The sequence below is a fragment of the Aspergillus uvarum genome (genome assembly GCF_003184745.1).
Source record: "Aspergillus uvarum CBS 121591 unplaced genomic scaffold BO82scaffold_71, whole genome shotgun sequence".
NCBI classification, from domain to species: domain Eukaryota; kingdom Fungi; phylum Ascomycota; class Eurotiomycetes; order Eurotiales; family Aspergillaceae; genus Aspergillus; species Aspergillus uvarum.
The window spans coordinates 60,886-86,972 of NW_020291368.1; the positions used below are offsets into that span (position 1 = coordinate 60,886).

Genomic DNA, 26,087 nt, shown 5'->3' on the forward strand with positions numbered 1-26,087 from the left:
TTCCTCTACCGCCCTTCCAATCCAGAGCTAGTGTCCGAAACCTCGACCGTGCAATGTCCACGTATGATACGATCACGATACTTTATCGCATGAAACTAGAGTTGAGGGTCACTTGGCGTTTTGCAGTGTGCAAGCAAACATTTTTTCTTTTGCTTTAATGTGTCATACTTTGGGAAGCCGCCGCCTTCATCGCCTACTCTCGATCTAGATTGCCAGATTTCAGGCCCCGGGTTCAATCCTTTTTCTTTGTGTTCAGCATGTTCCATGCATCCAGATCCTCCTTGCATTGATACAGTCCGGCATGGTTTTCTATCTTTCTTTCGAACATTGGCTTCTTCATTCCTTTCCTGCATCCATGCGACTTCTTTGCATTCATCTTATCATATCACGACGAAGCTTCCAATATTTCCGTTGACCCATTAACACACCGTCGTCCCACAATCCTGTATACCCTTTCATTCAATTATGTTCCCTCAACTAATATCATCCTACCGGTGTCCGGCTTATTCATTGGGGTTTTGCAAGGAGGCTTTCTCTACATTTTTTTGCCGACTTCCGCGGGCCAAGTTCTACGTGTCAATCTAAACCAAGAAGCAACAAAGAGCATTCGTTTTAGCAGTGGTGGAGGCTTGTACAGTTCACTAGGAGCGCAATGGGCGATTTTCAATGCAAATGCAGGGGTTGGGCTCTTTCCATCTGTCCTGACTGGTTAGTCGATGTACCTTACGAGCAAAACCACAAATCTTGAGCTGCATGCAGTGCCAAGATGGCAGACACAAAATTGAAGATCAATGGTTTTAGCCGTTGAGATGTATGGTATTCTGTAGGTCATCAAAGACAAGAAAGATTAAACCTTCCAGGGAACACGCATGTGTAGCTCCCTGAGGTCCCCTATTATATGTAATCATGGGTTCCTCCGATAGTGCCCCGTAGGTGAGTGAGCCTCGCTCCTCCTAATGCAGTATCATATGCGGGGACACACTGTACAGCTCACACCAGCGTCATCGACAATCCAATGACACAGCAATGAGATCCTCGTAGACAAAGAACCTCTCTCTTTGCATTTATACGTGTCCTGTCCCGTGGCTGTGCCGTACGGAGCAGGAAAGAGAAAGAGAGAGGCCCTTAGGGAGGGGACAATGTTATGTAGATCCCGCAGGGTACAGTACAGTGCACGGGTACATACACAAACAGGGGTGCGCACAGCATACGGGCTTCTTCTTTTTTATTATTTGGGAGGGTTTGCTCTCCACCCCGACAAAGGAATGGAAAGGAAAAAGGGCTCAAGACAGCGCACGTTTCACAACCCGGAACAGCCAGCTTGCATCGCCCCAGCCGCCTTGGTCTCCTGGCTTCTCACAGACCGAAAGGACTTCTGACTCGGCGACTGAGATCGTGTCGGTGTCATCTGCTGCAATTGATGGTGAGGTTGTTGTTGATGCTGCCGCCGCCGCCGCCGCCGCCGCCGCCGCTGCTGCTGCTGCTACATGGGTAGATGAGGTGTTGTTTTCAGGGTTATCAGCGGATGGGGTGGGCTGGTGGTCCGCAATGGTGATGGCTCGGGATTCGACTACAGTGTTGTTGTTGTTGTCGCCGCCACCGGCACCACCAATGGAAAGCGGCCAGTCCTCGACGCCGAATAGGGTCCATTCGACCATGCGGTCGATCCAGCTGCCGAGTCCGAAGCCTCGTTCCCGCGTGAGGCGTTGCAGTTCTTGCTCGTCGATCTCGTCGGACTCGTCGCCCGAGTCGAGGTACGGGTAGTCGGAGGTGAAGGAGGAGAGGTCGTCCTCTACCTCCTCCTCGTCGAATGCGGCGTTCTCGTCGCGTTGGATGGACGCCATCTCGGCGCGGATGCGCTCGTCCACGAAGTCGGGGATGAGGTGGCGGGTTTGTTGTTGCTGCTGTTGTTCCTCGGTCTTCTGCGTGCTATTATTGGTGCTGGTGCTGGTGCCGGTCAGAAGCTCGGGCGTTCTACTTTCACGGCGGGAGGAGGCTGCGGTCGATGTTGCGGTAGTGGTCATGCCGAGGCTGGTCATGGCGAGGTCTGCTCTACTGGCCACTCGGCTGCTGGGGCGGGACCGTGAAGCCCGTCTGGAGCGGGAATTGGCCGCAGCTGGGGTGGAACGTCCGGACCGGCCATGTCGAGGACTACCCCCATGGGACCAGCTGTGATGGTGGTGGCGGTTGTGGTTGTGGTTGTGGTTGAGAAAGTCCAGACTGAGTTGATGGTCATCGGAGACGAGGCTCGTCGAGCTCTGTCGTTTCACGAGCCAGCTCTGGCCCTTTTCTTCGCGGGTCGAGGACGCGAGTGCGATGCCGGCGCGGAGCATCCATTCTGTGTCTTGACGGTGGTTTGCAGGGTGACGGGTCCGGGTGCTACGGCTAGTGTAGTGGGTTTGGTGAGGTTGGTGCTGATGATGGTGATGGTGGAGGGGGCTGCTCGCACCCCGGGCTTGCAGGTTGGGGTCACTGGCGTGGTGGATGCGGCTGGAGCTTTTGCTCCGGGGATGGTGTCGCGTGCGGGACCCGCTGCGGGAGTGGGAGTGCGAAAGCACCCCCGGAGTGCCGGGCACGGAGAAGCTAGCCAAATAAGACCTTGCGGTGGGCGGGTCCGGGCTGTCGTGGTGATTGTGGTGGGGATGGTTGAAGTAGTCAGGAACCCCTGCCTCCGCCTCCGCCTCCTCCTCCTCGTCGGCGAGAAATCGAGGATTCAGTGGAGCGAGAGAGACATGGTGCAGGGAAGGATACGATCGTCGCGATCGAAAGGCGCTCTGAATTGGTGGCTGCGTGGGGATCTGGGTTTGCTACAATAGGTGATGGTGGTTGATGAGCATGAGCATGGTATAGGGTGGAGTACTCCGTAGATTGCTTCTCGAAGTACATAGTTAGAGTGCTTACCTCCATCTGGCAGGATCCGATCGATTGGATCAGAGATAAATTGAGGGACTGGGGGAAGAACGTGACTAAAATAACAAGTGTGGAGAGAGCGCGCGCGCGCGAGAGAGAGAGAGGAGAGAGAAACGAAGGAATCGAAGTTGGAAGGGAGCCAATGGAGTCCTTAAGAGGAAATTGTCGGCTCTCTCAGACTGCAATTAGCCTTGGCCCGGCATGTGAAAATGCGGGCAGCAGAAGAGATTGACAGGACAATGGCACCACCATCAATAACCATCCTTCAATCAGTCGATCCTACTTCAGATGGACCGAGGTCAGCACTCGGGATTCAAATCATGGAATCGACGACCGTGTGCCTCAGTATCAAAACCTTAACCCCGTCCCTACGGGGTGCCCTACGGGTGGTGCTCGGTGGTGAGGCGAAAGTCAATCCATGACCCGATTACTGCTAACCTACTCCGTACAGTTATAACTCTTTCTATTTTTATACAGGGAAGCTGCCACTAATCTCCAGATTAGATCACAACAGCGAGGAGTAACTCCTCGATGCAGTAGTACCTACTCGGTAGTCATAGCGTTGTTGTTAGCGTTGTTAGGTGATGTGATGTTGGTTCTACAGGAAAAAAGTGATGTATATGCAGTCCCACTTCCATTGCTTCATGTGCTTGCTTCACCATCAGCTCCTGACCCAGTCACTTGAACCATCGTGTGCTGTGGTCAACCTCGTACCTCGTACAAATAACATGGTTACGGTAGGGAAGATTATTCATGGTGACGAAGACGAAGGGGACGGGACTTGCAGTGGAACGCCACACCGCCCTGGCGAGGGACGATCCGCTCTCCGTCGGCTTGCTTGTCCGTCCATCGCCAATATCCTTCCTTCCGTCTTTCATCATTCATTATTCATTTTCTTTGAGCTGAGTTAATCTTACGTCTTTCCTTGGAGTTCGAGCTTCCGTATACCTCTTTCCCTTTCCTTTCCTCAATTTGCTGGTGTCCTTAGTCCTCTCCAGCCTCCGTGAATCCTGTAGCAATTCCCTATCTCCTACCTTGTCTGCCCCGGCGCCTATCTGGCCCCCGTCTCTTATCGTGACACCGAGCTTAGTCCTCCACCACCACACCAGCTCCGGTATGACGGACGAGGCAGCCAGGTCTCTGTTGGACGGTGATTCTAGGCCGGGCTCACCTCATCCATTTTCTTCGCCCAAGGATGGAAAGACACCTTCGCTCACTTATCAGGAGCCTCGACCGTTTGAATTGTCCGATGAATCCGCTCCGCTTCTAGTCCGTCGGGATGACGATGAGTTTCTGGGGTACGGCGGGACCGACCCCAGACAACGACGTGCTTCCGATCTGTCGCACCGCTCCCTCTCCTCTGACCCCTCCTTGAAAAAACGACGGGGCAAAATTCGATGGCCCATTTTCTGTGCCGTGATCTCAATCCTTGCAGTCGCGGCTATACTAGTCTTTGCTTTTATAGCCCCAGCAGCTGTGAAGGAGTACGTGAAAGATGCAACGGTCTTCAACCCCACCAATGTGTCAATTGAATCAACAACCGCCACGGGAGTCCGGGCTCGTATACAAGGGAACCTGATCCTTGATGCACAGCGCATCAGAAAGAGGCCGGTACGGGATCTAGGTCGTTTCGTCACCTGGATTGGAAGAGAGGTCGAGACCGGAGAGTCCGAGGTGGAAGTACATCTACCCGAGTACGGCAATGTCCTCGTCGGCACCGCCTCTCTGCCCCCACTCAACATCAATATCCAGAACGGCCATGTCAATCATGTCGATTTCATTGCAGATCTGGTGGCAGGTGACGTTCAAGGAATTCGCTCAGTAGCCCTGGACTGGCTAGACGGCAGACTCGGTCACGTTCGTGTAGATGGCAGAGCAACAATGCACCTCCAATCGGGCTTGTTGGACCTGGGCACACAGACGATCACTGACTCGATTGTTCTGCAAGGTATGTCTTGTGGCGTGAATTTCTCTTATCGTCCCCAGCAGGCTGACCCAGTTGACAGAGGGCGACTTTCCCCCGGTGCCCACGGTCAACGTGACCAATCTCAACGTTCGCGATGCGGACACCCCTGGCGATGAAGGAGCAATGGTCGTGGATGCGTCCGTTGCCGCTATGATTCAATCCCCCTTCTCCTTTAGCATCCCTCCGCTCGGCTTCACAGTCCTGGTGCCCAATTGCTCACCAGGGGACCCATACATCACCGTGGCCGGTGCCATGACCGAGGAATTCCCGGTCACTCCCGGCAAACCAACCCTGGTTAATGCCAGCGCTCTCATTCGAGGGCTTTCGGACGACTTGACGAAAAATTGCCCAGGAGAAAAAAGCTCTCCGCTTGATCTTCTAGTCAAAAGCTACGTTCATGGTCTTGGAACAACTGTCTACGTCCGTGGAGCTGACGCGCCCTCCTTGGATACTCCGGACTGGATTGTGGACGTACTCAAAAGTGTGACAGTGCCGTTCCAGTTTACTGGCCATACCCTGGATAACCTTGTCCGCAATTTCACTATGTCGGATGTGCACTTCAGCTTGCCTGACCCTCTGGCAGAGCCGGACTCGCCTGAATCCCGTCCAACAGTCTCTGCTCTGGTTAAGGTCTTAATCGGGCTACCGAGGGAGGTTGGACTCGAGTTCGATGTGCCCCGGGTCCGGGCCAATGCTGATGTTTTCTACCTCAACCGCAAAGTTGGAGTCTTGGATCTCAACAAATGGCAGCCAGCCAACTCAACCTTGCTTGAAGATGTCGACGGCACTCCGGTGGTGTTGGTTGACTTTGCCATCAAGAATGCCCCGCTGAGGGTTACTGACGACAATGTTCTCACGGACCTTCTCCAAGATCTCATCTTTTCTGGTAAAACGATTAAGCTGAACGTGACAGCCAATGTAGACGCGGAAGTATCCACGGGGCTTGGCATCCTGACGGTCCGCGAGATACCAGCCGAAGGAGAGGTCATCGTCAAGCGTTAGTCGCTTAGCTGCTCTGCACCATGAGGCTACTATCCAAACTGACTATTACTTAGCCCCGTACGGTGGCTCACTCGATGAATTCAAGCCACAGATTGAGTCGCTCAAATTAAGCGACACGAGTGCGTCGTCACTATTCGTGGAAACGGAAGTCAATATTACGAATCCTACGCCGTATGCTGCTTCGATACCCTTGATAGATTTCGTAATGTTCTTCAATGGCTCCAAAGTAGCCCACCTGACGGCGAAAAACGCCCAAATCACCCCCGGATTGAACAGCGGTCTTCACGTGGACCTTGTATGGAGCCCTCTCAGCTTCGATGGCCCATCTGGTGCCACCGCTGGGCGGGACCTGTTGTCCCAATATATCTCAGGTAAGCTGAATCGACAACACTGCAGCCGTTTTGGTACCTGATTTGTACTGCTGTAGGGTCGAACACTACCGTTACCATACGGACACACGAGAAGAGCATTCCCGCACTACCAGGGCTAGGACGGGCGCTTTCAAGACTGAGTTTGGACGTGCAGATTCCTCGTATCCCTGTCCCTCAGGCACCGGGACACGAGCCTGATGCGGGCAACGGGTCTATGGGATTCATACAGGGAGCTACGGTATTTTCCACTTTCATGGATCTCGTCCTTTTGTTATGACGATGATGACATTGGATGCCATGTAACCCTTGATGTACTGTGTCATCATCGCGCCAACTCACATCGGCTTGGTGAAACTGACTAATGCGATCTGGGTGCTATTAGATGCACTTGTGGTCATCGACCGCCGAGTTCACACTGTCTTCGCCGTTCCCCAACACAACAATTGAGATTACTTCGATAGATGCTCAGGCGTTCTACCAAGCAGAGAGCGAGGAGGCAGAAGTCGGCTCCATCGACTACCGGATTCCGTTTCCAGTCCCTCCAGGCCTATCTGTGACTCCGCGATTGCCAGTAGATTTGAAGCTGGGCGGAATTGGCTACGATGCGTTGAGACGAGCCCTTGGCGGCTCTCTCCAGCTAGACGCCGTCGCGAAGGTCGGCGTGCAGATCCAGCATTATAGAGACTGGGTGGTGTATCATGGCAAGGGCATCAAAGCAAAGGTAAAGCTCTGATTTGGATTTTGTGGGCCATCGAGCCAAGTCGGAGTTTAGGATTCAGGAGTTTCTCTTCGGCATAGAAGTTTTGGTTTGGCACGATGCTGGAATGCTTTTCAGGTCGCAAAAAGAAGATGTCAATGGCGCTTCGCCACGAGTCTACTCTCATATCACAAGGAATAGTAACTTTCCGATAGCTTACCGTGGGCCATGCGCAAGAAAATGGCGCCGTGTCTCGGCTGCCTAATGACTATCTACTAAGTAACTGATCGCACCTACTTCACTCGATGACTCATAGCCCGACGAGTAGGAAAACCCAGCCGAACAGCTTCATGACGTAGCATTTGGAAAAGATACCTTAGCACAAGCAAAATGACCAATTTACAGGGAGCGCAGTCTGCTTCGAGATAGAGAGAAAAGGATACAGCTTGGCTTTTTTTTTTTCATTGCAGGATATTCGACGTTGGATATTAGAGGATGGACAATGTTTAACCAGGGGGAAGGGTGCTAGCGTCGACAACATCGGCGGCATCCTTCTCGAGCTCCTCGGTAGGCTCAAAGAGAGGAGAACGGGGAAGGGCCATCAGACCGGTGCGAGTGGATTCGAGGACACCGAAGGGAGCGATGAGCTTCATGAAGGAGTCGATACGGGAAGGCTTAGCCGAACTGTTTGTTTTGAGTCGGATATTAGTTTCCCAGTCGTTCGTTTCACAATGAAAAACCTCTACAGGAATGACTCACACTTCGACAATGCAGTTGTTGGTACTGATATCCAGCACCTTACCCCCGAACTGGTGAGTCAGGCGGGTGATGGCATCGAGATGCTCGTGCTTGTGGCGGAGGGCCTGGCTGTGCGGCAGGTTGCGCGGGTGGAACTCGGTCTTCGCGATCTGCTGCTTGGCGTCGCTCTGGCCCGGCTCACCGGGGGTGGTGATCTCGCGGTGGTGCTGGAGCAGCTCCTCGAAAAACTCGGGGCCGAGGATGCTGACCTTGGCGAGGAGGAGCTCGCGCTGCACGAGCGCCGAGTCGGTGTAGTCCAGCACGGCCCAGACGGGGACCAGGTCGTCCAGCTGGCGGCGGGCCTGCTCGACGACGCCGTCCTGGCCCTGCAGGACGATGGTCATGCGGGACAGATCCTCGACCTCGGTGTTGCAGACGACCAAACTGTCGATGTTGAAGCCTCGGGCCGCCAGGATCCCCGACACGCGGGACAGCACGCCGGGCTCGTTCTGCACCAGACAGTTCAGGATGTGGCGCTTGGGCGGGTTCGTCGGCACCGAGGGCGTCTCGTACAGGATCGACGAAACCGCCGTGGGTGCGTCCCACTGCGGCGAGGCATCGTTGACGGGCAAGGGGAGGGGAGAGCGGCGGTGCAGCGCCTTGTAGGCGAGCGCGGAGGTGGAGCTGGACGAGGCCCGGAGGGAGGAGGTGGTCGTTGTGAATCGCGGAAGCGTAGCGGCCAGGCGCGAGGTTCGGCTGGCCACAGCGAGGAAGGGCGTCGATGACGCTGTCGCAGACAGCATCACGGGGCGCCGGAATGCCATGATCGCCTGAGGGGAGTAAAACAGGCTTTCAAGGGGAGGGCGAGGATGCAAAACCGGGGGATCGTGAGTTAAGTTTCGCAGTCATCGATGGGCAATTGGCATTTTATGTCGGGGCCGCCTTCCGACCTCGGGGTTGCTGACTCAGTCCTCCGTTCGCCGGTCGCTGCGCGGCGCTCACTTTCCAACTGTCTTACCGCTTTGGGAATTAGTTCTGCCCCCGGCCCAGACTCTCGTCACATGATCTGCATCTTTCCCCGTTGGGATCTCTTCCTCTTACTTCGCTGTACTCCATAACTCTGCACATCTTTAGGATCGGTGGCCGATGATAGCTTTTTTTGTGTGATCGACAGGTTGTTGTACGGTTCACATGTTGTGCTGAGTGAGTTACTGTTTACCTGTACTCCGAACAGTGACTACCGACTGACACTAATCTACGGAACTAGTCTAAGTCACTCTAAGGCACAACCCACTTAGCTTAGCGTCCACCAACTGGACGCTCTCCTGCCCTTCTGCAACTCCACCGCCTGCCGGGAAAGTCCTTCGCAAACCAAGACTTCCCAGTAACCTTGCTTTTGGGCCCTATTTTAGCCTTCTTCTCGCTGCCTTCTTATTACTTCCTTGACGTCTCTCCTCATTCCGTTCGCCGCGCTCCTTCTCCAAATTTCTTCTCTCGCCTGTCAACCACTGTGACCCTCATGGAAGAACACCGCCCCAAACGTTCTCGCTTCGATCAGACCGAGCCTGATTCGCGGCGCCCGTCTCGCTTCGACCGTCGCTCTCGGTCTCCGTCGTCGCGACAAACCGAATCTGCTCGAGCCCGCAGCCCCCTTAGTCGAGAGCCTCGCAGTCCCAGCGCAGACCCTGCGAAGAAATCCGATCCTGCTGCCGCCGCTGGTATGTTCGCAAGTTGTCTGGCGGTGGAATCGCACAGTGCTGACATGGTTCGATACAGCCGCCGCTGCGGCCAAGATCAACGCCCAGTTGCAAGCGAAGAAAGGAATTCAGCATGTCGACGTTCCCCCAATTCGCTCGGTAAGCATATACCCAGACTCCGTCGGTCGCATACCATCAGCGAAGGGATCATCACGCTGACCAGCGGCCCGCGTGAGGTTAGTCCGGAAGTCCTATGCCCAAGTCCGGTTCGCCTGGGGACGTCGATGCCTCAGGAAAGCTGAACGCCGAAATCTACGTTGCCGACGGAGACTATATCAAGGACATCGAAATCAATGATTTGCGCAACCGCTACACGCTGACCAAGGGCTCTACTCAGAAGATGGTAATTACTCCTGTTGCACCTGCTGATCTTCCAGGCATCTTGTTCGCTGGCTGGCTGGCTAGCCGGCCGGTCAGCCGGCGGTCTTGCGTTTTTCCCCCTTTGACCCTCTGTTCCTCCGTGTTTTATGATTGTGACTAAAAACTTACCCAAGTCAAACGACCTTCTACACAGCATCTCGCTTCCCCTCTTTTGCATCTGCTGACCTCCACTGCGTGACATCTAGATCAAGGAAGAAACTGGCGCCGGTACGCCTCCATCTCATACTTTTATCAACTGTTGATTGCTCAAGAAGGAAGCTCACGATTGATTCTTTTTTCAAGATGTCACTACCCGAGGAAACTACTATCCCGATAAGAGCATGGCCACGGCCGCGGTATGTTTCGCCCTTTTCCCGCAACCTCAGAATCATGAAATCTGACATTCTCGATGCGTCTGATAGAATCCTCCGCTTTATCTTCACGTCACGAGCACGAATAAGGAAGGCCTCGAGAAGGCCGTTGCCCTGATCGATGAGCTTATGCAGAAGGAGCTTCCCAACCTGGTCGATGAGCGACGATTCCGCCGACGAGAGCCGGAGCAGGTAGAGCGTGATGAGTTTGGTCGCGTATGAGATATACCCACAGGTCCACATCTGCTTCGAAGCTAATGGTGTACAGCGGAAATGGCCCGAGGAACGCATCCCGGTTGACCTCGAACCCATCCCAGGTTTCAACCTCCGAGCTCAGGTCGTTGGCCAGGGCGGCGCATACGTCAAGCACATTCAGTCGAAGACTCGTTGCAAGGTCCAGATCAAGGGCCGTGGCTCAGGCTTCATGGAACCCAGCACAGGCCGCGAGAGCGACGAGCCGATGTTTTTGCACGTCGCGTGAGTAGTAGCAACTTTCCCTAGTTCCTTCACCACCACTTACTGGTATCACAGTGGCCCCGACCCCAATGACGTCCAGAGTGCCAAAGAGCTATGTGAGGACCTCCTTGCGAACGTCCGTGAGCAATACCAGCGCTTCAAGGAGAACCCGCCCCAGCACAGTTACGGCGGTTATGGTCAGCGTGGTGGCGACCGCTATCACGGAGGAGGCTATGGCGGCGGCGGCGGCGGCGGCGGCGGCGGCGGAGGCTATGGCGGGGGCTATGGAAACCACCATCACAGCAGAGACAACAACAACCACAACTCTCCGTCTGCATCGGCGAGCCCATCCACACAGGGCGCCCTAGGGGCCTCGGGATCGGGCACTCCCAGCGCGGCGGACTACAGCGCCCAGTATGCCCAGTATTATGGATCGGATCCGTATGCAGCCTACGGTGGGTACCAGAACTATGTCGCCTACTACCAGTACTACCAGCAGGCCGCTGCTCAGCAGCAACAGCAGCAACAGTCCCAGAGCCCTGCTCCTCCCCCACCTCCTCCTGCCGCCGAGGCTCCTCCTCCCCCACCCCCAGGCTCTGGCTCTCCCCCACCCCCTCCGCCCCCAGGCGGCAGCTACAGTGCAGTAAGTGGTTACCCTTTGACGGATTTGACAAATTGACATACTGACCCTTCGATCCATTCTGATAGGTCCCGCCTCCCCCAGGATTGTAATTCTATAGCTACGCACTTGAAAAGCGTCCTAACAACCCCGTATACTACAGAGCCAGACTGATAATCACCATACTCAGAACGTGCATTGAAGGGAACCACTACAGTCATTTTAGCTGCTTACTTACCTACCCAATCAGCGCCTGCATCGCGCCGATATCTATCTGGCTTCTAAAACCGTCTGACTGACTGATTTGCTTGGCTAGTATTTGTAGTATTTGATTTGTTTCGCTTAACCTCCCTGGCTTGCCCTCTTGGGTCACTTGGTGGTGGTGGTGCTGCTGCTACTCAATTTCTGTAGAGAGCCCCGAACCGAAGACTATAGTCCCAGAGGTGTCCTACGATGCATGACCATTCTTGTTGACTTAGAAAAAGCTTATCCTATATCGATTTCTAGCCACTATAGCTCTTCGTCTTAAACATCTCGACATGGTGATCGCCGATAAATAGGGAACGCGAACCATACGCACGCTGTGTGTGCCTTAGGTGATTCAAGGAGTTCCGGTGTCGCAAGGCGCAGCAGATCAATTCGTCACTGATTCCCCATCCATGCCGCTGTACTGGGTATAAGCTTGAGGCTTGCGTCATTCATTAATCAGATATAGCAATAACCAGATTCTAGAGAGCTCCAAATCCAACGCGGCGTAAAGATTTCGCCATGTTCCCCAGGCGACGTGGTCAAGAACGTTCTTCTCAGAGATCGCCTCCGAAATCTCGATACCCCGGGAACATCTCCGGGAACATCTTCTGCATGTACCAGGGGACATTCATATCGACGAGATCGTCCGTGTAGCTCTCCGGCGCCATCCTCGCTTTCCGCCTCGCGACCCCTTGCGAGCCCTCCTTGCAGAAGTCGCATGCAAAGTCGCAAGGAGAGGCTGTCGGTTTCATCGTCTGGGTTGAACTGGGGGCCTGCGAGCCCATTCTCTCGAGCTCAAGGTCTCCGAAGAAATCCTTGATCATCTCGTGGCGGCACCGGGTGGTGGTCTCGCAGTAGCCGATGACCTTCTGGAAGCTGGCCAGGCGGGCGAACTGGTTCTGGACCGTCGAGTTGGTGAGGTTGTTTTTGGTGGTATTTCTGTTGCCGCTGCCGATCGGCCCGCCGGTGCGGTTGCGTGCATTCTCGACGTCGCGCTGCAGCCGGTTGAGGATTCGGTCACGTTCCTGGGTATTGTAGTAGACGATCGAGGCGGCGGCCCGGCCGTCGCGACCGGCGCGCCCGGATTCTTGGACGAAGCCCTCGAAGCTGCGCGGGGGGCTCCAGTGGATGACGAACCGCACGTGCGGGCTATCGATGCCCATGCCGAAGGCGGTGGTTGCGACGATGATGTAGAAGGTTGGCTGGCTCGGGGGCTTCCCGGCTTCCCCATCGTTGTCGTCGCGGGATCGAGAAACGGGCTGGGTGGATGTCCATTCGGTCTGGATGCGGGTTCGCTCCTCCGACGAGAGACCAGCGTGGTAGGCAACGGCATGAATGCGGCCGTCCCAGGCTCGGGAGAGCGCGCTTGCAAGCTTGTCCGAGACAGCCCGGAGGGGTACGTAGATGATCCCCGACACCGGGGGTAGCTTCGAAGCGGCATCCTCCGCGCCCAATCGCGCCTCCCGGCGGTTCTGTACGGCCTGCAGCCATGCCACAAAGTCCCGGATTTGGAAGTCTTCCGGCTCGGTCGGATCGCTCGCGAACTCATCCAGGTACCGGACCTCGTAGTGGATGTTGGGGCGGGCGGAGGGGGTGTTGAAGATCCGGAGCCGGAGCGGATCCAAGCCCAGGAGCTTGATGATGTCGGCGCGGACACGTGGGGTGGCGGTCGCCGTGAGAGCACTGATCGGGACGGGCGGGTTGGATAGGGCACGTCGAAACCAGCCGAGTTCCTTGTAGGCCGGCCGGAAGTCATGGCCCCATTCGCTGATGCAATGGGCTTCGTCGATGGCAATGCGGATCAGCTCCCCCTGGGAGTGGATCGTCTGGAGATTGCGCCGGAAGGTCTCGGTCTGGCAGAGCTCCGGCGTCACGTACAGGAGGCGAGTCCTCGGATGGCCGGAGAGAAGGTCGTCCAGGATGACTCGTCTTTCGGAGATCGGCGTCGTGGAGTTGATGGTTGCTACTGCGACCCCGATGGCTTGTAGTGCCTTGACCTGATCTGTCTGCATGCCAGCACCTGAGTAATTGGGGCGGTGGCTAATACGGAAATTCTCGAGAGGCTTACCATAAGCGCCAGCAATGGACAGATGACGACAGTCACTGTGCAAAAGGGCGAAAATCAGTCAACCGGGTTTGGGGCGCGATCACGGCAGCAGGCTAAGCAAAGTGAAGTCAGGGAAGAATGGTGATGGACCAACCAACCTCCATGGCTGGTTACTGCTGGGAGTTGGAAGCACAGGCTCTTTCCAAACGACGTGTTGGCTTGTAAGAACACATCGTGGCCCTCCACAGCGGCCGTGATCACATCTCGTTGCAGTGGTCTGCTCGTCCCCGGTTAGCGGATCTATCATTGAAAAAGAGGAAGACATAGCACAACGTACCTGAAAGAGTTTTTCCGGAACACGCGGCGCAGATAGAAGTCTAGGTCCACTTTACGGCGCTGCAGAGCTCCGCTGACCATATTCGCAGCATCCCAAATAGTATGGAAAACGAGAGCTGGGGGATGGGGTGAGTTGGATTGGGAAGTTCTCGCGGAAGCGCGACGCGGTGTTGGAGGAAAGAAAGCGAACACGATACCACGTGATCCGGTATAGTGGAATTGCCTTCCGAAAAAAGGCAGGATTTGAGGAAGGAGGGATATAAGAAGTGCAAAGTCCATGTGGAATAAATATTTTTTTTTCTCCATTGTAAGATGGTACAGACAACTCCACTGACCTAAGCTCGTATGACCGCTGTACAGAACAAGAACACGCCAATGTTGAATCCATTGCTGTGTTCGCAACCAATCTCTACCTGAGGGTATATCTATCTATCAGATCTATATAATAATGTACACGCACCTTGGAAAAAGGCCCAGGAACAGGCAAAAAATGAAAATAACAATTACAGATCGCTTCAACGCCACCGGACGTTTTTCATCTGCTTCTCCAGTTCCTCCTTGACAGCCATGACGTCCTGCGGCCTGCGCTTCCAGGGTTGCCAGAGGCGTTCCATCTGGAGCCATACTTCCATAACTTCCTGAGGTCCGCAGCAACGCCCAAACGCGCGAAGAATGGTCAAAATCATGCGACGACCGAGAAATACTCCGTTCTCTATTTGACGCTCCAATTCCTCCTCTGGCGCATCGGAACCAAGTGCCTCGTCATCGCGTGCTGGCCTGGTGGAGACATCACCGGGCTCGACAACTGAATCGGGTTCCGTAGGTATGGCCTCCCCAACGCCTGGTTCTTGCACTTTGACAGGGGTCTCTTTCTGTGGTAGAGAGGTGTACAACCCGGCTGGCGCGTGCGGAACCGAGGGCTGTGCGAGTGAGATGTACGAATCAAGCAATGGATTCTCCCATGCGGGGCTTTTTCTTCGAGGGCGGGGATGAAATTCTTGTTCAAACCGCGACTTGGATTCGTACAGGGCTCGCAGATATGTGTTCCATGCCACTCGCAGTCTCTCCGCTGTCCAGCCTTCTCTTCGAAGCCCATGATGGGCGAACCCATCGAAGAGGAACATGTATATCAATCCGCGCGGTGGTACAGCAAAGATCTTCTCCATATCAGTGATGATAGACATCAAGGCCCCAATATCGCCGGTCTTTTGGGCGTATAAGGACAGAAGGATGCGGAATGTGCGGGTGTCGGGAGTGATGGCGATCGCTTTCTGAAGCGTGCGATAATGATCTGGCAAGTGTTCTTTGAGGCGGGCGGAGATCTCTAGGAGGCGATTGAGCCTTTTCGATCTTGCTCGGTAACTTTTCATGTCGGTGGTTAAATTACCATGAATGGCGTGAGTGCGGGAGCCCGCAGCCTGGTTCATCATCATTTGTCCATAAATGGCTTCCGCTGCTTTCACATCTCCGGCAGATATGAAGGAGGCCATCAAGCAGTTCATAACGGCAGTGTCAACAATCTCGCCGCTCGTGGCGAAGTCATCGAATGCTTGCCGGACGCCATCAGCATCATGCTGTTGGCCATGACGATAAATTCTCGACACTTTGCCGGTGCGTCCGAATTGGAGACCTCGCTCTTCCATTTCCACCACGAGCCGATCAGCAACAGTGAATTGACCGGCTTTGATGGCAATGTCAAAGAGGATGGTAAATACAACCCCGTCTGACTTGACCCCGCCCCAATGCTCCATCTTCTGCCAGAGACCGATCGACCTTACTAAATCTCTTTTATATACTCTGCCCGATGCCCGTCCTGCGAGATGAATAGCAGAAGTCCATAAAGAGCGGGACACCGGAAGCTTGGCAGCAACCATATCGTCAAGCAGCGCCAGGAACCGTCGCGCTTCCACCCACCGGCGGTTCTCAGGGGTCGCAAACCGGCGTAGCAGAGCACCCCGACAAGCTTTCGAGAGACACGCGACTCCCGGGTGAGGAATATCTCTGTAGAGTCGGAATATGTACTGATTCGATTTGCTCTCGTCCCACACGGCGTCCCGAAATCTCGTAACCGAATCGAGCTCCACAGCATCGTGCGGGATTGCTTCCTTAGTCGGCGACGCTCGTGCCGATAATGGGCTCACCTTAGTTCGATCCTTGGTGACTAGATCTGCTGCTTGCTCCCAATCGAGTGAGTCTTCGAACAGTGTTTTGTAAAAATGTGAGATAGATTTATGTAGTGCCTTTGCGGGTGTGGTCCTTCCCTCGTAGCCGTACTTCTTCGGCTCGCATTTTCCATCCGGCATCTTAGTCGTAGTATCATTCGTAGTTCTGTCGTTGCGCGCGGGAGAGTTGGCCTCGCTCTCTGGTGATGTCTTCTCTGCGACAGACCTAATTTCATGTTCTTCCCGTGAACTTCTATTGACCTCCCCGTATGCAGCGAAATTGCGGTTGCCAGTGACATTTGCACTGTGCGGTCGCGCGCGAGGGCCCTGCGAGGACCTATTCACCCACACATAACCTTCGTCATTGTCGTCCTTCACCCTCAATGCGACTCCCGAGTTGAACATCCGCTGCGTCCTTGGGTGATGCAAAGTTTCCGGTGACGAGCTCAGGCGACCAGGAGGATGCGTGGAGGGAGTTTCCCCGGTCTGTCTCAAGCGCCGGTCCTGCCAGCTGACCGCATTACCTCGGGAAGACTTTTGGGACATTGTCGAAAATGCTCTGCCACGAGGCGAGTGTTCGCGGCAGTAACCGGCCACCACCAAGGAACCAACGAATACGTCGGCTAAAGACGCCGCAGTGGGACGGGGCCGTCTGGAAGCAAGTCGTCTGACGGAGGCATTGTAGGAGAACGAATCGGGGTTTGACATGAAAGGGTAATTGAGAGACAAGCACGTGTCCAATCGCTGCGAGAGAGGCCGCAGATCGGGCGAGCTCGGGAACCTAGTGGAAGGAGGCATGAGATGACAGACATCGTGGCATTGGATCAGTCATGCATGTCCCGAGGAGGTCTCGAGCAACAATTCCTGGGGAATTTCAGGCGGCGAATGTATGGATATGGGGATGCGACGGGGTGTAGAGATGAGGGGAGGGGAGGAGTAGAAAGGGAGGAGAGGAGAGGAGAAGAGACGGAGGAGAGAAAAAGAGAAAGAAGGGGAAGGATCAGTTCGTTGATAGTTGTAACAGTTCGAACCAAGTCAGAAGGAGAAGAGGAGAAGAGGAGGAGAAGCTCCGCGTTCAAATTATTATTATGGGCTTTGCACTCGAACTCACAGTCTCTGCCATTTGTTTCCAAGGCGGAGCCGGGGTTGGGGCCAATCGGAGGCGCGCATTGCCAATCAGTGCCAATGGCTCTTTTTCCACCTCGACTCCCGCCAAAACCCATCCATCATTTCATTCATTCATGGGATTATCTCGTGGCACAACTTGGACCCTGCCACCACCTCAAAATATCAATTCCAGCCAGCTTCCCCACCTCTCTTGAGGCCTCACGGAGGATTGTTCAATCCGCTGTGTTCTAGTTGATCTTTTTCAGGTCTGACTGCCTTCATCATCCCGGCCTCCCGCTTCCCTCTCACCCGTTCACCGGACAGATACTGCACGGCCTTCTGGTCCTCCTCCGCCGCCGCCGCCGCCGCCGCCGCCGCCGCTGTCGCCGCCCTCTCTCAATTGCACAATGGGCAAATACAACCTCACAGCGCTCCGCGTGCGCGAAAAGGCCCTCCTACAGAAGGAGGTCGGCCAGCGCGCAAAACTTCCTATCTGGGCCGATGTTATCGGCAATATCCCTCCCGCTCAGGTCCTCGTCCGAAATCAAGCCCACCAACATCAATTGATCCGCCAGCGCGCCATATGGGTTAAAAATGAAAACGGTAATGCGCAGAAGCATCACGTTTTCCGAGTTCAAGAAAAGAAGACGAAGCCGAAGAAGGCCAGCCGCATGTTTCTACCTACCGAGATCAAATACGAGGAGGATCAGCTACGCAAAGAATTCTTCAAGGACCATCCTTGGGAATTGGCTAGGCCCCGAGTGCTCCTCGAAACCACCGGCAAGGACTGGGTTAACCACGACTGGAGGCGGCTCCAGCAGCCAGGAAAGAGGTTGGATGGTGAGAGGTATGCTACCGCACACTTACCCACGGCTGTTTCCTACGCATCTTGCCCCCGTGCCATGCTAAACATCATCTGCTTGCGTGTATAGTGTCGTTCAGCGCCAACTCTGGCTTCTGAACAATACGGTTGGAATGACCAAAAGCGCCGCTTACGATATTGCTCGTCGTGAATTCTATCAACTCCGTCTGCGCGAGGATATCGAACGACGAGTTGCGGCAGAAGAAGCCGAGGCTACTGGTGCTGTCTTTGGGCCTACGCAGCTGGAGGTTGGTATGAAACTCGAGAGCCAAGAATATGAGCGCTGGAAGGTCTGGGCCAAGGACGAAGCTCAGGTCCTGGAAGCGAAACACGCATCAATGGCCGGTCCTGTAGTACCGGAAAATGAGGCCTCCGTGAGCGTAGGAGAGGATCCTGCCGATGAAAGCGAAAGCGTGTTTGAATAGAGGAGCCAGTTGAGATGTCTTGGAATCTGGTAGAGGACGGGGGGTATTATTATTGGGAAATGTATGTACACTACTACGGGACTGTCGCAGTTGAGATCTCTGGGGTTCAATTTGTTTGTACTGTTACTTAAAGTTTTATACTTCTTTTGTTATTGCATTCAATCTCTTTTCTATTTGACTTCATTTGTCTGTAAATTATTTACTGTCCAATCAGTTGTTTACTTGACATTTCTTTTGATGTTTTCTATTCTTTCTCTGGAGAAGTCCTGGCGGGTACAGTCCATCAAAAAGAATCAAAAAGATCAAACAATAACAGTGTTTCAGGTGTGGCTCCCGGGCACGCTCCAGGGACCAATCAACCACTGAATGACTTATCCCCCAAGAATCCGGTTATCGCCCGGAGGGTCTGTCTTGCTATTTCTGCAAACTACTCCTACTACTACGGAGATCTCCGTACCTCACCTCATTCATTTTCCATGTCAATCAATTGACTCACACTGAATTGATCGCATCACCGAGCTGATCAGAGAGAGAGAGAGAGAGAAAGAGAAAGAAAAAGAAAAAGAAAACTGACTACTGCTATTGCAGTCAGTTGGTTTAGCTGTGGCTTTCTTCTGACAGCTGCAGCCTTTTTCTCCGCGTTTCAAGTCTCTCTCTCGCTCGCTCGCTCGCCTGCTTGCTCACTCAACTCCCGCCCTCCCTCTCTCACCCAACACTCTCGCCCTCGTCACGCCGCCCGTTCTTCTTAACTTGGCTGACCTCTCAGACCACATCTATTGTCCCATCGAAATATTGTACTGGCTTACAATCTACCTGTTTGCTTCTTAACTCACGATAAGCACCCTTCTTGCAATCCTTCATCCTCGTGATCCTTGTGTTGTTCGGATTCGAGCAAGTTCTCGTCCGTTTGAAGCCTAACAAGTGCCGCCCGGGCCTGGCTGCGCGCCTCACGCCAACTGCACACACTGTCGCCTCCTTTATACCCTCATACTTATCCTTTCTTCTTACGACACCTTCCCTAGTTTCATTATACATCGATCATGCTTCGTGCAGGCCACAGAACACATTCCGGAGACATCTTGGCTATCTGAGTGCATGTTCGAATTCCGAACCACAAATCACGAAAATTGCCAGCGCCAGGCCGATCGCATAGACCCTCTTACTCCGTACCTCACCCAATATGTTGTCGACAATGGTGCGCCCGGATGATACCATCAGGATGCCCTTCGCCTACCGTGGCGATGCGGACAATGACGACGATGGCAGACAATCTTTGGAACAGAGCCTACCGGTCTCACTGGTACCAGCCTCGTTGGTCCCGGCTGCATTGGTGCCTGCCTCCAGAATCGATGCACCGGCCAAAAGTGAGGATGAGGTAACACTTGTCAACGGAACCGCAGGCGACGGCAATGGCACTACAGGCAAACACCCACCAGGACCCCGCTTGTTAACAACCGAGGAGACAATCGAGCTGGCCCGCCGGGCGGTTGAGAATGGAATCCAAGAAACAAAACGCTCGCTTGCGGGAAGTGAAGCAGTCACCGATGTAGTGAAGCCGAAGTTGACCATCGACTTGGGCCACTCCAACATCTCTCGCATTCCCGAGTCAGTCGTGGATACCATCAAGGACGAAGTTGAACGGTATGTTGCCTTCCACCTTCGAGGGAATGCTGCTACGACAAACGCCATCTGCCTGCCCGGACACGCTGACCACTAGTAGACTCTCGCTATCTAATAACCAGTTGGTGCACATACCCTATCGATTTGCAGAGTGTCGTCATCTACGATATCTCAATATCCGGGCAAACAGTTTCCGCGAATTTCCCAAAGGGGTGCGTTCCGGTCATGTCAAATGAGCCTCTTTCTCTATGGATTTTTAACAATGATTCTAGGTCTATAAGCTGCCGCTCCTCGAAATTCTAGACATCAGTCGCAACAAGATAAGCCACCTTCCGGAAGAGATCAAAAAACTCTCATCTCTTAGAGTTCTCTCGGTAATGCAAAACCGCCTCGATGACTTACCCCTCGGGATCTCCGACATGAACAAGCTCCAAATCCTGAAAGTTGCTGGCAACCCCTTGCGGTACCCCCTGCGACGACTCCTCGAAAGCTCTGAAACAGAATTTGCCCCCTCGAGCTTGACCGATAACGAGAAGGAGGTTGCAGTAACCGCAGAGCTTAAGAGGTTTTTGAAAACAAAACAGCCTGTTGCGCCCTTGGAAATTGAGAAATATGACCCGAGGTATGTCCTCTCGTCTCCGCTCCGTAGCACCGAAACTGATATCGCAGGGCTTTCAGCGAGGTCATGCTGGATACTCCCAAACCTCTTAAGCGTGGAATGAGCAGTCGGTTCCCGGTGATTCCCAGTACTGGCGACAGTGCCTCCGACCCTAAGTCACCCTCGTTAGGTCGACCACCGCCAATCCCGATGAAGTCCCACTATCGTATTGCTTCGGGGCACAACCCTGCCTTCCACGGTGCCATACTCCAGCGCCCAGGGGCGAAACCTTATGGTGCGTACAATGAGCGCAATCGAAGTAACAGCGAAGGCATCATCCAAGCCTCTCTCGCAGCGCGCAACAAGCGGATGGGGGTCATTCGGAAAAACACAGACTTGGGAACTCTCGACGAGACACGTCCCTATCGGAATAGCCATCTGCGAGGTCTGAGCTACGGCTCGATTCTGCGTACCAGGCCATCTGGCGCCCTATCTAGCAGCAATTCTTCCAGTCCCAGCAGCCCAAGGGAGCGCAGGCGCTTGAAGGACGGGTTTGTGAATCGAATGTCGAGTCTACCAGAACAAAAAGCAGAGAAAGTGACAGCCGAGCCCATTATCGCAAGCGCAAAGTGCATCTTATTCGCTCTCTTCCAGATTCAATCCAATGTTACGTCCTTGATAAGCGTCATCAAGCGCGAAGACGCCCGTCGAAATAGCCTTGAGATCGTCTTCTACAATGCTTCTACTCATGTTGATCGCCTCAACGAGGCTATCGAGAACGCAGAACACTCTCAATTTGAGGAAGCCGACGTGGCACGGTTGGCCAACGAGGCTGTAAAGCGAGAATGTGAGACGTGCATCATCGCCTACACACACGTCGGAACGCAGTTACGGAACAGTATTGACAAAATAGTCACGAACGGCGAGTCGTGCTATGTGCGCTCCCTGATTCTCATGATATTCGGTAGCATGGTTGAATTGCGCAATGCGTGTGCACATCTTGGGGTTCCCATCGAAAAGGGCCCCAAACCAGTTGCGAAGTTACCAGTTCCAGAAATTAAGGAGTCCGCAGGTCCGGACCGATTTCTGGGGCCAACCGTGACACCAACGAGGGGAAGAGAGCAGTCGTTTTCGATCCGACGCTATCGAAATGACACAACAATTCAGCACCCTCAGATTGTTATGAATGGCCCTTTCCACGCAGCATCGCAATACCAGTCTGCCGTCAGTTCACCAGGGTTTGCCCCGACGCCATTCAGTCTCGCCGCACGGAGTCGGTCCAGTAGCAGATCCAACCACATCAATACTTCCATACCGTCGTCACTGGCAACCCCTCGCTCGGGCGAGTCATTCCCTGCTATTCCCAGCTCTGTTATACCTCGAATCAATCCAATGACTGGACTAGACGAGATTGAAGAAGAGCGAATCTTTGAGCGAATCTTCGGTCAGCTCAACTCGGCATGCAGCGCTGCTCTCCAGGGATTGCCTGTAGCATTCGCTCAACTGGTGCGATGTCTCGAGCTCGCCGAGCAAACACGGAAGCCAGAGGGTATCGTTATGCTTTGGAAAAATCTCATCCACCGCTGTCAGGTGTGCCTGGAAGTCTCAGAGGGCTTGGGCTCAAGGCTATCCAACATGAAGGTCAAGGAGCCTGGCGGTGGAGACCGGAACGCGCGCGAGTTCTGGCACCACTGCAAGGCATTTTTGCAGTCTTTCGTAGACCTTGTCATTGACATGAAGGAGGTTCGAAATATGAAAATTCTCCCTAACGACATTGTCAACATGCTTCGTCCTATTCAGAGGTCGAGCAGAGAAGCGGGACGTATGATTGATGCTTCGCCCTGGTCTTTTCTTGCAGACAACCCCAGCAATCCAACTCCCAGCATCTACGGACCTCCTTTGCAATCGCAGCATCCACAGCACCAAACCTCGGTATCGACCAACACGTTTCATCATGGCCCTAATTTATCGCCATCCGTCCACCTTCCTGCAACACCCCTAAGTGCCGCCCTCGGTCCCGCTGCACAGGCGACCGTTCCCTCTACCCCTGCCAGTGCATACAGCGACAAGTTTTTCGAAGGGGATGTCTTCCAAAGAGCCGACTCTTTGCTCTCGATGCCTAACCAAGCACCATTCTTCGCCCGTCGCTGAACGCCTGGCAGCCTTCATCATCTATCTTCCTCCAGCCTTTTGTACTCACTGTGACACTCCGATGCGTTCACCGTGGGTTTCACGTGGCCACAAACTCACATTGTTCATGGCTCAGTGAACCACCCTGACATAGATCAATGTCGGCAGCATCACTTCTTCTTACTCTTACATGCCTTCCACTCTATTCCAGGTGTCCTTCGTAACCCTATCTGTGACGCATACTTGCATGTTTTTCCTCCATGGACGCCAGGAATACAGGGGCACATCGAACCAGGACTTCAAAACAGGCGGCGTACGGCTTTTCCAGCGTTCAATTTTCTACTGGGGAAGGACTTTGCATAGCGTGCTCTATCCTTTTTGTTTTTGACTATGCATTATGAAGATCAAGGCGAAATGAAATTCCCATCATGTATTTGTTTTCCCTCCCCCCTTGTGATTCCTACCTATTGATAGAGGTGTCCCTATTGAAAACAAAACAAAGAACCCAAAATACATCAGACATTGATTCCTCCCAAAAGCAAGGAACCCTGAAAGTAGAACCTATTCCTCGCATAACATGACAAATTAGATCGAAACGTGAACTCAGCTGTTGGTGCAGCAATCACTTTTGCAAACTTAAAAACCAATAACCCCCTTTTAATCGTGGGGTTGTTTTTGTACAGTAGTTTGTGTGCTGGTTTTTGTCTTGTTTTTCCGCTGCTGCTGCTGCTGCTGCTGCTGCTGCTGCATTCCTCCCAACACGTTGCCCCTACTGCATTGCATGCATCATGCAGCCTCCCCCCTCCCCAGGAGAAAGAGTCGTGATGTGCAAGACATCCACGCACTGGCCTACGGAATACATCTACGGTACAGAGACGATCGTTCCGCTCCCTTGTCAACCCTAGGTTTCCAACAAGCGAGATCCATGATTACCCTTATCGCTACCGATGCGCCAATTCCCTTCAGCGATCGGCGATCTGAACATGTAGGCAGTCTTCCATTTATATATACATGTATATATGTATATATGTGTATGGTTGTATGCACCTTGTATGGTCCGAAATTCAACTACGAAGAGTCCAGAACAACATCCCTCACAAAAGCAAACATCTCCCGGGGCTTCTTAGCAAATACCGCATGACCCGCGCCCCAGAAGAGATGGTAGGTGACACCTCGCGAGGAAGTCCAGAGACCCGCTGCCCCCGGTGGTGATAATGGGTCATCACAGCTACTGGTATCGGCAAGGCAGGTGGTATCGTCGTCGTCGTCGGGGGAGGAGGAGGAGGAGGAGGAGGAGGAGGAGGAGCGGTTTGTATGACGCAGGAAGCCCGCATCGTCCACATGGAAATAATTACCCGTGAACGGGCGCGAGAACCCCCGGCCGCCGCGCCAGGTCATATTCTGCAGTGCCAGTTCGATGCCATAGTGATTGAGGAGGAAGTCACTGTCGCCGGCATAGACGTGGAGGGCGATGCGGTGGCTGGTGATGAGTTCGGGGAGGATGGTGTCCGCCGGCGGTTGGGGCAGTTGGCCGTCTTGGAGGACGAGAGTGCGGATGGTGTCGTTGCAGGGAAGGTAGGTTTTTGGATCGGGTTGAGGAGCGGTGGTGGGGATGATGAACGCAGAAGAAGAAGAAGAAGAAGACGGGGGAGGAGATTGCTTTTTGGTCTCTGAGGTGGTCGGGTTGGAATTGCGACTGTTGGCCGGGGATGGAAGATGCGAGGATTGGGATGATGAAGGTTGGGAAGATAAAGGGGAGGAAGGGGGCGGAGGGAGCAGATTCAGTGCTACTTGGACGTCGGGTCGGCTGAAATATGAAGATAGTAAGGGCAGTGGGTTGAGGGTGCTACAGTTGTTGGTGATGTCGTACACGTCGAAACACTGATGCTGGTTCTGCGCGGTGGTGGAGAGGTATCTTGATGCTGTGGAGAATGTCGCGCAAGATCCGTCGCAGGTGGTGGAGTTAAGGATGGAGAAGAGGATTTCTTCGGGGGTGGTCAGAGGCGGTTGCAGTGCTGCTGCTGCTGTGTCACTGCTGCATGTTAGCTGGTCCGGTGTGTCGTTATCGTCCTCTGCATCGTCGGGGATGGGGATGGGTCCCTTGGGCGGATATTGTGCGGCTTGGTGTAGGACTTGGTCAAATCCGCAGATGAATCGCCTTCAACAAACGCGTCGAGGATCTTGGGTGGGATCTGTAGACGCGATTGCTGGGAGCGCATGTATGCTACGGTGGGAATGGTGGACATGGCGATGGAGTTGCCAAATGTCGCATCCCCGAGGGAGAGGGAGCGTAGATGGAGCGGGAACGAGGCCTGATGGTGCACAATGGCTGAGGCAAGGTAGGGGATGTATATGCCGGCGTACGACTCGCCCATCAGGTGGATCTGCTTGGACTTGAGCTGGGGGAAATGGGCAAAAAAAGACTGTAGCCATGCGTATAGGTAAGAAGTCACTCCCTCGTTGTCGGACAATGGATAGGGCTCACTCGCCGTGGACAAGCCCGTCCCCACGGGTTGGTCGATATACAGGACATGTGCCAGCTGCGTCCACGAGTGGGGATTGCGCTCGAGCTCGGTAGAATCGCCAACGAAGGCAAATGGCCCATTGCCAGACAGCAGCCCGATCAGAGACGAGCATCCAGGCCCGCCATTGAACCATACTAGCAGACGTCTCATTAGCTAATGCGGCTGGTTCTGCAGAGAGCAAGAGAGAGACCGACTGATAAGGTTATCATCCTGCGCAGGAGTTTCGGCCTGGAAGAGCCAGAAGAACAACGAGTTGCCGGGTGCGGTCGCAGGAACAGGAATCCGACCAGCCCAACTGGTAGGAAGAGAGGAGGAAGGGACGCCTGGTAAGGAATGAACCTCGAATTGGGAGATGTCCGGCCGACTCGGAGGCAGGAATGCCCATAGCATACGGATCAAGGCGTAAACAGCGACCAGCTTCATTTTCTTCACTCTTCTCTTCACTGCATTGCATTGCACTGCACTGCACTGCACTGCAAGCACTGTCATAGCGCCAGTCGACTCCTTCTCATTATATTACATACACTGTTGTGAGTCGCCATACCCCTAACGAGTTATCCGGATATTGCTCTCAATAAGTTTGAGCTTATTGAACTCTTCAAAGAGTTACGGGGTGGCGCCGACTTTTGAGTGGCTGAGCCGATACTGGTACAACTTCCACTCTGAGGATCACCTTACGCAGGGGATACGTAGGTAGATCCTCGGCAGTCCGCTATGTGTTCGAAGGTTACCCATGACAGAATTAGTTTTTAAAAAAAAAAATAGACTGCTACTATTCT

At 53.9% G+C, this 26,087-nt stretch overlaps 9 protein-coding genes across 9 annotated transcripts; 4 read left to right on the plus strand and 5 right to left on the minus strand.

Annotated features, from left to right (window-relative positions):
• Positions 1-1,283: 1,283 nt before the first annotated feature.
• BO82DRAFT_378196 (DUF3984 domain-containing protein) lies at positions 1,284-3,665 on the minus strand (the record flags this gene model as incomplete). The annotated part of the gene is made up of 4 exons (XM_025637618.1): positions 1,284-2,116; positions 2,222-2,532; positions 2,599-2,774; positions 3,639-3,665. The coding sequence occupies 4 exons, from the start codon at positions 3,663-3,665 to the stop codon at positions 1,284-1,286; spliced, it is 1,347 nt and encodes a 448-aa protein (XP_025487394.1).
• On the plus strand, positions 3,604-7,216 carry BO82DRAFT_345406 (uncharacterized protein). Its single transcript, XM_025633699.1, has 5 exons — positions 3,604-4,858; positions 4,917-5,873; positions 5,932-6,249; positions 6,306-6,487; positions 6,632-7,216. The coding sequence occupies exons 1-5, from the start codon at positions 4,027-4,029 to the stop codon at positions 6,980-6,982; spliced, it is 2,640 nt and encodes an 879-aa protein (XP_025487395.1). The 5' UTR covers positions 3,604-4,026; the 3' UTR covers positions 6,983-7,216.
• On the minus strand, positions 7,168-8,571 carry BO82DRAFT_358456 (acetolactate synthase regulatory subunit). Its single transcript, XM_025636295.1, has 2 exons — positions 7,706-8,571; positions 7,168-7,630 (listed from the first exon to the last, which is right to left on the minus strand). The coding sequence occupies exons 1-2, from the start codon at positions 8,506-8,508 to the stop codon at positions 7,453-7,455; spliced, it is 981 nt and encodes a 326-aa protein (XP_025487396.1). The 5' UTR covers positions 8,509-8,571; the 3' UTR covers positions 7,168-7,452.
• A 632-nt stretch (positions 8,572-9,203) lies between these two features.
• BO82DRAFT_294287 (KH domain-containing protein) lies at positions 9,204-11,360 on the plus strand (the record flags this gene model as incomplete). The annotated part of the gene is made up of 9 exons (XM_025631816.1): positions 9,204-9,402; positions 9,461-9,540; positions 9,623-9,784; positions 10,008-10,029; positions 10,105-10,157; positions 10,224-10,388; positions 10,441-10,649; positions 10,704-11,271; positions 11,337-11,360. The coding sequence occupies 9 exons, from the start codon at positions 9,204-9,206 to the stop codon at positions 11,358-11,360; spliced, it is 1,482 nt and encodes a 493-aa protein (XP_025487397.1).
• A 363-nt stretch (positions 11,361-11,723) lies between these two features.
• BO82DRAFT_358459 (putative RecQ family helicase RecQ) lies at positions 11,724-14,007 on the minus strand. The gene is made up of 4 exons (XM_025636296.1): positions 13,881-14,007; positions 13,702-13,820; positions 13,565-13,599; positions 11,724-13,502 (listed from the first exon to the last, which is right to left on the minus strand). Exons 1-4 carry the CDS (start codon positions 13,958-13,960, stop codon positions 12,051-12,053), a joined length of 1,686 nt encoding a protein of 561 aa, XP_025487398.1. The 5' UTR covers positions 13,961-14,007; the 3' UTR covers positions 11,724-12,050.
• A 158-nt stretch (positions 14,008-14,165) lies between these two features.
• BO82DRAFT_320168 (pentatricopeptide repeat protein) lies at positions 14,166-17,059 on the minus strand. Its single transcript, XM_025632701.1, has one exon. It carries the CDS (start codon positions 16,837-16,839, stop codon positions 14,395-14,397), a length of 2,445 nt encoding a protein of 814 aa, XP_025487399.1. The 5' UTR covers positions 16,840-17,059; the 3' UTR covers positions 14,166-14,394.
• A 122-nt stretch (positions 17,060-17,181) lies between these two features.
• On the plus strand, positions 17,182-18,643 carry rsm25 (mitochondrial 37S ribosomal protein mS23). Its single transcript, XM_025633700.1, has 2 exons — positions 17,182-17,995; positions 18,081-18,643. The coding sequence occupies exons 1-2, from the start codon at positions 17,556-17,558 to the stop codon at positions 18,433-18,435; spliced, it is 795 nt and encodes a 264-aa protein (XP_025487400.1). The 5' UTR covers positions 17,182-17,555; the 3' UTR covers positions 18,436-18,643.
• Positions 18,644-19,196: 553 nt separating this feature from the next.
• On the plus strand, positions 19,197-22,804 carry BO82DRAFT_395561 (putative cell morphogenesis protein Sog2; the record flags this gene model as incomplete). Its single annotated transcript, XM_025638793.1, has 4 exons — positions 19,197-20,076; positions 20,156-20,267; positions 20,328-20,677; positions 20,725-22,804. Exons 1-4 carry the CDS (start codon positions 19,616-19,618, stop codon positions 22,802-22,804), a joined length of 3,003 nt encoding a protein of 1,000 aa, XP_025487401.1. The 5' UTR covers positions 19,197-19,615.
• A 1,018-nt stretch (positions 22,805-23,822) lies between these two features.
• Positions 23,823-25,849, minus strand: cp9 (putative serine carboxypeptidase). The gene is made up of 3 exons (XM_025638794.1): positions 25,503-25,849; positions 24,917-25,442; positions 23,823-24,815 (listed from the first exon to the last, which is right to left on the minus strand). Exons 1-3 carry the CDS (start codon positions 25,795-25,797, stop codon positions 23,852-23,854), a joined length of 1,785 nt encoding a protein of 594 aa, XP_025487402.1. The 5' UTR covers positions 25,798-25,849; the 3' UTR covers positions 23,823-23,851.
• Positions 25,850-26,087: the final 238 nt, after the last annotated feature.